This window comes from Hemibagrus wyckioides, linkage group LG25 (genome assembly GCF_019097595.1).
Source record: "Hemibagrus wyckioides isolate EC202008001 linkage group LG25, SWU_Hwy_1.0, whole genome shotgun sequence".
NCBI lineage: Eukaryota > Metazoa > Chordata > Actinopteri > Siluriformes > Bagridae > Hemibagrus > Hemibagrus wyckioides.
In genome coordinates this window covers 20002366-20016460 of record NC_080734.1, presented here as the reverse complement: position 1 = coordinate 20016460, position 14095 = coordinate 20002366, and the positions used below count along the sequence as shown (strand labels likewise).

At 37.2% G+C, this 14095-nt stretch overlaps 1 protein-coding gene across 1 annotated transcript in view; it reads left to right on the top strand.

The window, feature by feature from the left end:
- The window catches only part of LOC131345942 (adhesion G protein-coupled receptor F5-like), a 44912-nt gene that overhangs the window by 13978 nt on the left and 16839 nt on the right, over nucleotides 1-14095 (top strand). Inside the window, exons 4-5 of the mRNA XM_058379154.1 lie at nucleotides 1143-1408; nucleotides 13493-13577. Of these exons, the coding sequence (XP_058235137.1) occupies nucleotides 1143-1408; nucleotides 13493-13577 (351 nt within the window). The remainder of the gene's footprint in view (nucleotides 1-1142; nucleotides 1409-13492; nucleotides 13578-14095) is intronic.

The window sequence follows — 14095 nt, the reverse complement described above, 5'->3', positions numbered from 1 at the left end:
GAAAGCCACAAAATGCCAAAAATTAGCTCCAGTGTTGAAGATGCATGCATGTAGCAAAATCTCAAACTACGTCCTTCGTTGGACTGTAAGAAAATTACTGTCTTTCTTACAGTCCAAAAAATAAAGGGCAGCAAATTGATGATGCTGCAGTTGTATTACGCTGACACGAGATAAGGTGACCTGGCTGGAGGTTTTTATTACAGTGCAGTTTTGTTGCTGTGACAAAGACTCTCAAATCCATCACAGAGACTCTATTAAGCATGCAGGGGGAAGTCCCAAGCTCATGTTTAGAGTTTCTTTGTTTCACAGCCAAGCTAGACCTGTTGCAGCTGGTTTGCTGCCTCGTTTGAATTCCCAAAACCAAAACTTATGGCTTCACTTAAGCTAGCCAGTGTTGCATTGTTTAAACCCCCACACAGTTCCTGTGTGCATCAAATATCAACTGCCTATGGATTGTCCTGAAGATATAAAAAAACAAAACGAGTCTATAAACTCTCTCACAAAATTTGGAGCAGGTGAGTCTGGCATCACAACTAACAATAAACAGCTGCACTCATTCTCAGCTTTAAAAGACGTATTCCCGATAGGATCACTGTGGTGGCTGATGAGCAACAAGACATGAAAAATGTTCAACCTAAAAATAAATAGCCGATAGAAATGTTTAGACCTGAGGTCTGCGTATCAGTTAATGTTCCCTAAAAAAGGAACCTAGGTTCCAAGCTCCTTAACATTTCTGTTATTTGGTAGACAACGTTATCCAAAATGACACACATTTTTATTTCACTTTATACAACTGAGAGTTAAGGGCCTTGCTCAAGAGCCCAGCAGTGGCAGCTTGGTGGACCTGGGATGCAAACTCGCAACTTTCCAGTCAGTAGTTTAACCTTAACCACTAAGCTGCCACATCTCCTACCACATAAGATCCTGTATCATGATCTTGTTTCTTTGTAATAATCTTCAGTATTTTTTGGTAAAAGCAGCAACTTGCTTACAGTCCAACAAAGAATGTAGTTTGAGAAGTCATCATTTTCTGATAATTTAGCTGTGGTTCTTTTCTATATATTCTGCAGAATGAATCCGGTGGGACACTTTAATTAAAAATAAATAAATAAAAAAAATATCTGTCTTTCTGTAATTCACAGGTGTTGATATCCTAAAACTGGTGGCAGCTCAGATTGGTAGCCAGTGGATCGACATGTACCAGACCCTGGCTAATGCTAATGAGCGTGAAGTGGCTGCCTTCTCTAAAGGCTACTCAGCTGACCATGAGAGAGCGTACGCCGCCCTACAGCACTGGACCATCTGTGATAGCGATGCTAACCTAGCCAAGCTGATAAACGCCCTCCATCATCACCGGCGCATTGATGTGGTGGAGAAGATCCGTGGTGTCATGGAAGACAATCCTCAGGTGAGCGGCACGCAACATTACACCGGCAAAGGGCAGCGTAGCTCAAACAGCTGACCATGAATACATCGTCTGTTTATTGAGTAACGTGAGTAATATAGAAGAGCAGCAACACAATGGCTGTGGTTTTTTGTTAGTTCTAGCATAAAGCACAGCATGATTCCTTACCCAGCATACAGCAGCCTGCTAATGATGACATAATGCTGCAAGTTTGTTTGATAAAATATTAAACCACATGAGTTATATTATATATATAATATGAGCATATATCAAATTTAAAGTTTTTTCTTCTCTCATGGATATGCAAAAAAATACAATGGTTTAGCATTTATGGTTGAACACGTAGTAAATCATGCCAACAGCAGACGAAGAAAATGGTGGCTTAGATATCAGAGAAAAAGAAAAAATGAAGGATGAATTTGATCCGATCTGTGGAAAAAACAGAGAATTGGATTAAATTAAATTTTAAAACTGTAAATGTTTACAAAGACACTTGATTACATATTTTTAAGAATAATTTCATTATATTTATTATGTGTATATTTTTTTATTATATATTGCGAATGATTGTTGTATGTTTAAGCTATGTTTTGTTTCCAAGTCTTCAATTACAAAAGAGAAGAAAAAAAAAGAAAATAATGTGATGGGTTTCTCTGTCGGCTGATCGCCAAGGTTTTAGCATCAGGAAGAAAAAGTGGTATCACGTCATGTCTATTATAAACATATAGTATAGTAGATTTATTAGGTCTGTTTTGTGTAAATAATTAAGATGCCATTTACTTTGATATTGTTTTTAAAGCAGATCTGATCTTTCATAGGCTGAGCTATAATGCATATTTCTGTTAGAGTCTGCACTAAATCGTACTCTCCAGTTAAGCAGATCCCCTCCATGTGAGAATGTTAATGTTGTTTATCTCCTGATTGATGACATCCTGAGCATCTGAACCAGAGAGAGGTGTCTGAGGTGTGCAGTAAACTCAGTGCAGTGTGACCTTTCAAAGAAGTAAAAATGATCCTATGGCACTGGACTGGATTGCATTAATGCCATGCGTCACCGCACCTCATAATGAAGGGAGAAAAGACAGATTGAATCCTATTTAGATTTAAACGCAAATCAAATCAGTCACTGATTGAGTGAGGAGGAATGTATTAAAAGTGAATTAAATAAAAGTGAATAAAAATGTGAACAAAGATTAGGACTCTGTAACAAACGCAAACATAAACTAGACGATATACATAGACGATGTATGTGAAAATATACATGAACGTGAGAGAGAACCAGCAACATATATCGACTTTACTCACAGACATTGAGCAGTGCTTCACAAACAGTGCTTAGAGGGCTTAGTGGTGCTCATTGTGCATGAAAGTTGTTTAGCGATGGTGTGACCAGCATGATGTGATCATATGGAGTGCAGTCATGGTGCTGGATTTATTGGTGCGGCCACCTTGTTGACCTCTGGTGTCAAGATCTCGCAGCCTGGGTCCTGAAATGAGCAAAAATGCATAGAAATTGGTTTAATAATCATATATTTGGGTTAATATTTGAATAATAGGAAACTGTATGACATTTGATTATATTCAAGATATTTTCACTTTTTTTTTTATTTACATTTTTGCAGTAGTGTAGTAATTAATAACTTTAGTAATTAACTAAGGATTAGAAACACACACCTCTTTGCTTTTCCCTCATGGAAATATCCTGAGAGAAATGTGCCAAAACACAGTAGCATCCTGTGACTCTTCTGGCTTCATCCCACATCACTACAGTACTGTGTATTGAGTCCTGTTCTTGGGACAAGGAATCAATCATCAGATTTCATTTTAAAGCTTGAGTCAACGCGTGTCTTATAAACCTGCTCTACACTTTGCCCTTGTCTCAAGGTCAGCCGGAGGGATAATAATTTCTGATTTGTTTTGAAATTCCCATTGTACAGTGATTGGCTTTATATATCCAGCTCTAATATCAGCACTATTTAATAAGCTGTAATTAGCACAAACCATTTATTAATTCAGTTATTGGAGCCTGTTAGTTATACACAGCAGGAAAACAAACCTCATAGTTATGGTTAATTTGGCTGCTTTTCTGATCAGGTTACAGAAAAAGTATATAAATACTGTATATACATTTTCTATCCATTTTTCTTGCTTATTTGGTCACTTGTCAATTTGCACTCACCACTCATATGACTTCTATAACCAGGGATGGTGAAGGCCAACACCTGCTTCCTCAAACTGCATCCGTTTGCTTGTGCAAGTCAGTCCTTTCTGCCTTCTTCTGCATACATAATCCCACAGATGCCTATGATTGGTTAGAGTCAGTGTGACTGACAGGGGAGAGAGCGTCTCATCCACCGATGGGTGTGGCAATTGTCAGGATTCAACCTCGCGATCTCTGCAGATGAGAGCGTTACATTATATAAGGATTTAAAAAGTGGAGGATCCATACTATTTTCATGAGCGGAGTGCCTTTCAGTTTATTTTTATGATTTTAATATTGATCATAAATATCATAAAACGTCAGTAACATCTGTTTCGTGTTAAATGCATTGCTTGTTTCTGGTTTAAAAATATAAAAGTAGCTTCTGATTCTTTTCCGAAAGATTCATTTGCATTTATGCCATGACTGTGACTTGCAGCTCAATCTAATTGTAGTAGTGAGGCTCAGCTTTGCTTTAATGTACATGTAAACCACACGTGGGAAAGCGTCTTGCTCCTTGTACAAGAGCTCTGGAGGGATTAGTATGTTAAAGTATCTCAAATGTAAATGGAGCCAGTGATACGAGTTGTGAATACCATGTGACATCATTTTTCCGCATTTATGGTTTTATGGGGCACATAAAGCTTTCTCATGCATGAGTACAGCTTGAAGGTGGTGCTGTTGGATTATCAGAGTTTAACATTGTATACACAGATTATTGCCAGATTGTCTGCCCTTCTATAGCATGAGTCACTTAACTTAATAAACTATGTCCAAACAAATCATTGTAATTTCCAAAGGAAATCAGTAACTTATATTTTAAACAATAGTTGCTGAAAAACTGAGAAAGTTTGTCAGAACAAGCTGCATCACTGATTTGTCAAGACAGTGACATATCACCCAGAGTCGATTTTCCCAGTACTGTGGGCAAATCTTACGTTTTATGAATGACTTAGTCCATGTGACCTGTGGGCAGTGAATTCCAAAGCTGTGACTTTGGACAGAATCTCTTTGATTTGCTTGTCATGAGTAAGTCTGCTGTGACGCACAGGGTCGAGGTCGGAACAGGACTACGTCGGTGAAGTCACTCGTGTTTACGCCACTATGGCTAGAGTTTATTGCTCTAATCATTTTGAACACTAAACTACTCTGAAGGGTTTCTGTTTGTTTTATACGTTTATGTTGCACCATTTGGCAGCGACTCCTGCAAAATGATGGTTTACAGGAATTCAATTCAATTCAATTGGAGCTCTAATTCAGTCTAATTCAATTTATTTGTGTAGCGCTTTGAACAATGGGCCAATGCAGCAATTGTCTCAAAGCAGCTTTACAGAAGTATAGAAACATAAATAAAATGAAAAAGTTTAAAGTTGAGTTACTCTACTTTATTTATCTCTAACATTTATCTCTAATGAGCAAGTCTGAGGCAACAGAACACAGAAAGTGCAAGAAAAATATGATACATAAAAATATGTAAAAGAATTTCTGTCTATTCAGTTGAGAGTGCAGATGAATGGGCACATCCCTGACCAGGACAAGACCAGGATGACCAAGATAAGACAGAGTAATGAAATTTTTATTGACAGTTGTGTACACACGGTTCACATATAAACAGCTTGAGAAAAAAGGATGTTTCTTGTATTATTTTGTTGTTGTATTTTTCCTTGCAGTCACTGTGTTGCCTCTGACACGTGGTGGTGGAGGTGTTTATGTTCCCAGGTTGTCTGTTGTGTCTCTTCCATCATACCTCAAGAACAGTTGGTTGTGAGATGTTTGAGATTTATGTGGAATTATTATTCATATCATCAATAAGCAGGAGATTAGATTAGATTAGATTAGATTTTAAAATCAATTCAAACAGGGTCACAGCAAGGCAAAAAAAACAAACAAAAAATAAAACCCTATTTTTTTTCTTCCGCTCCTCATCTGCTGTTTGTTTTCTTACTCTCGTGTGATATTCAGCTTTACTGTACATCGTTAGCCTGGTTCAGGCCACAAAGCATGTATATGCGTGCTAAATTGTCCATGAGAGTTAAATACGTCGTAAAATTCCATAATTAACTCGCCTTATTAAGCTTAAATGCTATCTTTGTGCCACTGCAGTTTGATCTGAACCAGTTGATGATATCTGTGAATGTAAGCCAAGGCACCAGCCCCAGCCATAAACCTCTGGATGCACAGGGATTGGTAGTGGAGCACTCTCCACTCGACCGTACCAAAGGCTTCTTCCCTGATGAGTCTGAGCCTCTGCTGCGCTGTGACTCCACCTCGAGCAAAGACTCAGCCCTGAGCCGCACTGGCTCTTTTATTACCAAAGGTAAGTATACGTTAAATAAGACTGGTTAAGAGCTTCGACTCTGAGAGATTCAGTTCACATCTGAGGAAGTTATAGGTGATTTGATAAAGTGTGTCAGGGCCTTTTGTTGAATCCTGTGCTAATGTCTTGAAAGAGTTAATGAAATGTAATATGATTTCTATCACTCCTGTAAATCCTGTACTGCTAGTAATAGTTTTCTTCTCGTCCCAGAATGAGGTCTGTAGAATTAAGAAGGGAAATTTTCCAGGAGAAACATTGCTTATATATATATATATATATATATATATATGTATATGTATATATATAATGTATGTATATATAAACATATGTGTATGTGTGTGATATATATATATATATATATATATATATATATATATATATATATATATATATATATATATATATATATATATATATATATATATATATATATATATATAATGTGTGTGTATGTGTATATATATATATATATATATATAAATATAAAATTGGCATAGTTACATTGAGAAAACAGGCAAATTCTTCTTTTCATTCAAAAAAACAACATATGAACCAACATTAACCTCATACTAAAGTTAAGCAAAATTCACCACGGAAGATTTAGAAGTGAGTGGTTTTTCAATTATTTTGTAAACCACAGCTTAGAAAAGAAGTCCTGAAAGTGCTTGAAGGCTGATAACAGATTATATAGAGCTGTGTGTTACATAAGGCTCTGTTAGAGCTTTAAACAATGGGGTTCAATCAGCACTCTGGTGGCATCAGCGCTTTCCTGGGGATCCACCAATGGCTCCCGCTTGACGTTGTTCCTTTCCACAGTGAACTCTGCTGTGTCCAGCAGTCCCACCTTGGTAGAGCGCCTTGGTGTCCCAAAGACAAGGATAGCACGGAATCTTGGTAAAACATCCCTGGAGACCTATCACGAATGCCACCATTTTGAAGTCTGATCTCCCAGCCGTACTTATCATAGGAACATTCAGAGTGTCAGGCCATGTCTGGACTTTGTTATAATCCTCTTTGAGGTACACCGAGTGGGCCAGGGGAAGAGATGGACACTGTTACAGAGCAGCACAGATTTAAGGCTCCTGGACGAGCTGTCAGTAATGATGCGCCACTTGTTTGGGCTACAGGCGAAACTATCGCCTCAAACAGACTGGCCACACTGTGGGGGAAACGGAGCCCATCGTAACGGGTGAAGAAAATGGAAAAACTTTCTATGACCTGCCAATACACCACATGGTGATGGATAAAGGAAGGTCCATATATAAAATAACAGTTATATTCTTGCCACTCTGATGTTTTGAGGGGTCCACCATGCAGAAATAGCTGTCACTTGAGTGATTAATTTGACTTTAATTAAATTTGACTTTGAATAGAATTACTTCCCTCATTTGAGCTATTTGATTCTAGGAAGAAGCAAAATTGTTTGCTAATAAAATATGAAGATATAAAGCTTGACATGAGTAAAAGCATCTAAAACATAAAACACTGAATAATCTAATGTTTGATTTATATAATGATTTGTCTAATGTACGGAGGAAAACACATTGCTGATCCACATCCTACCCAAAAAGGAAACACCTTCCATGCAGGAACAAGCACATATACTGTAGGACCTAAAACTTGTTTTATTTCTACTTCCACCTTGTGGACGCTTTGTGCTCTTACATGCTTATTTCTGTTGTGTTATTTTCAGACAAATTCAACAGCACAATTTAGATACAGTTTCATTTTGAATATTTATTAATATAATTCTTTCTGAATCATTTATGCTATTAATATATGATTAATAAATAAATATTACGATTAGTTTGATCATAATGATTTATTAATCATTATGATCAAACTAATCGTAATATTTATTTATTAATCAGATATTTATCAAATTTAATAACAATTACAACAATGCATTACTATCTCCACAGTCACTTAATTTCTTTCTTATATTTTTCAAACAGAGAAAAAGGACACTGTTTTGAGGCAGGTGCGTCTCGACCCATGCGACCTACAGCCCATTTTTGATGACATGCTGCACATCCTAAACCCAGAGGAGCTGCACGTGATTGAGGAGATTCCCATGGCCGAGGACAAACTGGACCGTCTGTTTGAGATCGCTGGAGTCAAGAGCCAAGAGGCCAGCCAGACGCTGCTGGACTCCGTGTACAGCCACTTGCCTGATCTATTATAAACCCGTTTCATTCATTGCTACTTACAGACATTTGTGTAGAGTGAACAAGGCAGAGAGCAAGAGAAGGAGAGCAGACAAACAAACCTACACAACCCACCATGTCCCTCTGGAAAAGTCACACAAGGGTCTCTGAGCATATTAAAAGCCATTGCTTGCCAAATGTAGCTTTCCCACATTGTCCTCTTTACACTTTGGAGAATCTTGTTTGTTTTTTGTTTGATTATAGTTATACATTCTTGAAGCTGTAACATACTCTTCACCTCTCGACAATGTCTAATACTAATGCACACTAATGTAGCTCAGACTATAGTTAGGTGATTTACAGGCTCTATCCTGGATCCTACAGCAATCTGCCAAAATGTTTTCAACAAAAACATTCATAACTATCAAAGCCTTTTTATTTTGTTTTTGCATTTATTCTGAACACTGCTATTTGTATAACAAGGATTTCCAATGTGAATTTATGGGCATTGATCAGCAAGACTACTGGCTGCCATGTCACTGTCATGACTAAAGATATGCATTTAGTACTCTACTTGAATTGGTCTGTCAACAGGTGGATACGCTTCTCTGAGAAATGAACAACACGTGTGCTCAGTAGATTATTTCAATACCAGCTGGGAATAAAAGAAGCAACACTTACTTGGCTTTGGAAACCAGCAGGGTCAAGAGCCAGGAGGTCATTCAGGCCCTGTGTGATTGTGTACAGTCGCAGACTATAGACCTGTTCAATGGCTACTTGCAGACAACTCACTTAGAATGGACATATAAGGGCGAATAAATAAATGTATACATACACAGTCCCTGAAAAACTGCCATGTCGTCTTAAGTCCTGTATGTGCAAGCTGGAGAGATCACACATGGTTTCTACACAGGAAAAGCCACGCTAAAACACCATTACACTTGTGAACTGTTCACGTTGACACCTCGTCTTTACCCTGTTCCGTCTGTTAGAGCATCTTACACACGTCGTCACAGTGTCAAAGAGTAACAGCTTCCGTTGGTATTGTTATAACATTTAAACCTTTCTGACAAAATGTCTTTATTCTGACTGCATTTACTGAACACTGCTGTTGTAGCATTGTATAATGATTTCTACGTTGATTTCAAAGGGCATTTTAAAGCAACACTACTGTCTGCAACGTCAAAAACATGGATTTTAATATTCTGCTTGAATTGGTCTGTTGATATGTAGGTGCACTTCTCCAAGAAATGTACAACAAGCATATGGGATACTTTAATTGAGCACCAGTTCAAAATGGCAGAAGCAACACTGGGACCCGACAGATGTTTATGCAAGGAAGAAAATTACACCCATACAAAGTGCAGGGTTTCCCAAAAGTTTCCATATATGGGGGAAATTAACAATCAAATTCAGTTTTATTTGTGTAGATCTTTAACAGTGGACAGTTTCTTTGTAAACACACACACACACACACACAGAGTCACCTCTCACTTTATCTTCTTAGTTTGCTGACATGTGTGTGATGTGCTTGCTATGTTTCCTGTTGAAATCCATCATATATATGGTATATAAGACAATAGTCATGGGAGACACCTCTGTTTCAGTCTGACCTTTTGTCACAGGTGTATAAAATCAAGCACCTAGCCGTACAGTATGCATTTACAAACATTTGTGAAAGAAATGGGTCAATCTGAAGAGCTCACTAATTCAAGAGTGGTACTGGGATAGGATGCTACTTCTGCAATCGTTCTGTATGTGAAATTTCCTCCCTGCTAGATTTTCCACCGTCAACTCTAAGTGCTATTACTGAGAAAGTGGAAACATTTTGGAACAGCAGCAACTCAGTCACAGTGCGGCGTCTGTGAGTGCTGAGGCACATGGTGTGTAAAAGTCACCAATGCTCTGCTACTTCCATAGCTGAAGAGTTCCAAATTTCCACTGGCATTAATTTCAGCACAAAAACTGACAGGAGCTTCATGGAATCAGTTTTCGTGGCCAAGCAGCTGCATGCAAGCCTTACATCACCAAGTACAATGCCAAACGTTGAATGGAGTGGTGTAAAACATGGCACCACTGGACTCTGGAACAGTGGAAGTGTGTTCTGTGGAGTGATGGATCGCTTCTCTGTTTGCAGTCTGATAGGCGAGTCTGGGTTTGGCAGATGGCAGGAGAACATTACCTGCCTGACTCCATTGCACCATCTGTAAAGTTTGGTGGAGGAGGCATAAAGGTATGGGGCTGTTTTCGAGTGGTACGGATAAGCCTCTTACTTCCATTGAAGGGAAATGTTAATGTTTTAGCACACCAAGACATGTTGGACAATGCTATGCTTCCAATAGTTTGGGAAATGCCCTTTTCTATTCCAGCATGACTGTGTCACAGTGCACAAAGCAAAGGTCCATAAAGACATGGATGGATGAGTTTGGTGTGGAAGAACTTCACTGGTCCATACAGAGCCCTGATTTCAACCCCATCGTTCACCTTTGGGATGAACTGGAACAGAAAATATGAGCAAGGCCTTGTCGTCAGTGACTGACCTCACAAATTGCTATACTGGATGAATGGGCAAAAATTACCACAGAAGCACTCCAAAATCTTGTGCAAAGCCTGTGCAGACAAGTGGAAGCTGTTACTGATACAAACTGGGACCAACTCCATATTAATGTGTAATATTCGGTGTAATGGTCAGGTGTCCCCGGTGTTTTGTACTTTTGTGTGTGTGTGTGTGTGTTTGAAAAATCTTGGATGCCATTTTGTTAATGCATATTGATTTCCCCTGCGTATGGAGACTTTTGGGAATAGTTTTGATTCATCATTCATATTTTAGATGATGATATGTGGTGTACAGAATATGTCTAGTCAGCTAGATGTAGCTATGTAGTGAGCTGATAGACTTTACTGGCATTCATACCTCCTCCCTCTTGACAACATGGTGCACAGGGTTATTTGGCCTTTGTTTGACTGTCAGGGCAAAAAAAAGTGTTGCTAAAGCATACTGGCAGCTTTGATAACTTCTGCTGGATCGTATCATCAGACTGAAGCTCAAGCTTAGAATCAATTGGTGTCAAATGTGTGAAGCTGATGTATGAACATTATATTCCAGTTACAGATTTATGACTTAAAACATGTAACCGATATATTTACTATTATGTAAAAGAAGAGATTGATGACTGACCAATTAAAATGAAAACTTTTGTTACAGTATTGTGTTTTACTGTGTCCTCTCTGTCAAGCTAAATTTTAAAAGAGTGATAAAAACAAGTTAAACTAAATTTCAAAACTAATTTTAAAAGAGCTTTTTAACCCAGGCAGAATTCGAGACAATCCAAGTATTAAGGTGTTGCAGGCAAACTGTATCTAGTTACTAGAGCATATTTTCGCACAGCTTTCTTATGGCTTGCTCTATTTCTGCACTTAGGCCTATTGACATTATGATAGTTAATAAAACTCAATGTAAATATTATTGGCCCAATACAACAGCAAATAAAGAAACCTTCTGGAACTTTATTATACCCTTATCTGTTTTATTATCTTATTAACAACAATATACAAACTGGAAAAACAACATGACAACTGCGGTCTCTTTAAACTGGGGTAACTAATGGATAGGAGAGTTAACAGAAAACCAAAGCCACAGGAATCATAAAACATAAATTAAAACAATCAAAAATGAGAAATAAATTTCAGCATTAAGGCATCATTCTGAGTCTTAATCATTTTTTTGTGCAATATACTTGGAGATCTTCTCAGCAGCTATAGTCCAGATCTTCAATGTAGACATTTGTGCCAAGTTCACATCTGCAGTTTATTTCTAATTATCATGTGGCACATCTGCTATCTATCTATCTATCTATCTATCTATCTATCTATCTATCTATCTATCTATCTATCTATCTATCTATCTATCTATCTATCTATCTATTTCTCTCTCTCTCTCTCTCTCTCTCTCTCTCTCTCTCTCTCTCTCTCTCTCTCTCTCTCTCTCTCTTTAACTCTGACTAATTTCATGTGTTTCCTTGGAAAACAATACAATTTTTGAGTGATCCCAAACAGTAGTGTGTATATATATATATATACAGTATCTCACAAAAGTGAGTACACCACTCACATTTTTGCCAATATTTTTGTAAATATTTATAATTAAATGGCTAATTGGGCCCAATTTGGTCATTTCCACTTAGGGATGTAGTCACTTTTGTTGCCAATGGTTTAGACATTAATGGCTGTGTGTTGAGTTATTTTGAGGGGACAGTAAATTTACACTGTTATACAGGCTGGACACTCACTACTGTACATTGGAACAGAGGGTCATTTCTTCAGTGTTGTCACATGAAAAGATATAATAAAATATTTACAAAAATGTCAGGGGTGTACTCACTTTTGTGAGATACTGTATATATATCCTCCTAAGACCCAAGCTTTGGTTTGGCTTGCATTTTAGATTTCTTGTAGCTATTTGGAGGAACCAATAAATATAATAACCAGATATTTTTGAACATGAAGCCACTTCTTTTGAGTACAACAGGTTCCAGTTACAAAGAATTAAGTATTATGGTGCACACAACCAAAAATGTGATGTCCACGTATGTGGACACCAGGTTGTAGGAGGATAAATATATATATATATATAAAATAAAAACTACATTGTTTTTGTGTGTGTCTGTGTTCAGCACTGAATTTATTTATGATGTCTAATTTCACGGTAGTGTTTAAAGGCTCAGTTTCATAAGTGTTACTTTTTACCTAGTCTAGTTTGGTGTTTTTGTTGCAGTTGTATACAGTTTAAATAACGCTGTAGTTGTGCTGTCTGTGTTTTGTCTGAGTCCCAGTGTTATTGTGGGGAGGTACTGTGGGATTGTTTGGCCAGCAGGGGGTCATGATACTCTACACACAGAAACCCAACCTAACCTTGGAACAGACTTTCAGCAATTAAATAATTCATTGGTTTATACTGAAAAGTGTCTGATAAGTCCAGTTTAAATCTGCCACCAGAATGTAAAGCCAGTGTACTACTAGAAAAGGGTTAAAGAAGAAAAGTTCTCATAAAAATTCATAAAAGCTGTGAGAGCCGGTCTTTAGTCACAAACTGTATAGATGGTTCCTGTTTGTAACAGATAAAATAATGACTAAAATATCAGTTTTTTTATAGTATTTGGGTGAAGTAGTGGTGGTGTTAGAAGTCTTAAGGGGTGGAAAATACTACAATTGAGTAGAATTTAAATAGCCCACATCTAAATATGGAGCAAGTTTTACACAGAGACATCATATTTTATTTATTTTATTTATTTTTTTATTTAGCATTTTTATATTTTTAATCTGATTAATATATAAACACATAAAAGAGAGTAACCCACTAGACTAGAAAACTAGTAATGTATATTACTTTGTTCCAGGAAGTTTCGTATTTGTTGTGTATGCAGGTCAGCTGTGTGTGGGAAAAAAAAGCTTCGAGTCTCCAACCTGTAGCTGGATTCGTGTGTGTATGCTGTGGCTGCTGGAGTCAAGGTAAAGTAAGGCATATTTTTTACTCCAAAAATGTAAGGGGTAACTGAATGTTTTTAATGTTTTTAAGTTGCCTGTAACACCTTTTTCCTGGTAAACACACGCTCGTGTCTAACTCAGCACTAGGCATGTGTGTACACATGAGTTGATCATGTAGCTTATTTATTCTTTTACAGCTGAAATTTGTTTATTGTTCTAAAAAATATTAAAGTATGCAATCAATAGAGTCTGATAGCATTGACAGATGAACGATCCTGAAATGAATACTGAGTATGTTTTATAGTTTCCTGCTGTCTCGATGGCTCCCTGTTTAAAAAAAGATTATTTTACGCTTCTTATTCCCAAGTCAACTTTAGTAGTATGTCATTAAAGAACAACTCAGTGAAACATTTGAAACAATTAAAAGACAATCGGTAAATTTGTTCTCTTCATATGCATCTTGGTAGATATCTATGGGTATTTTAAACCTAGTAATACTATTTTTAATTAAAAAAAAAAAAATTAACACATTTTTAAGTAGA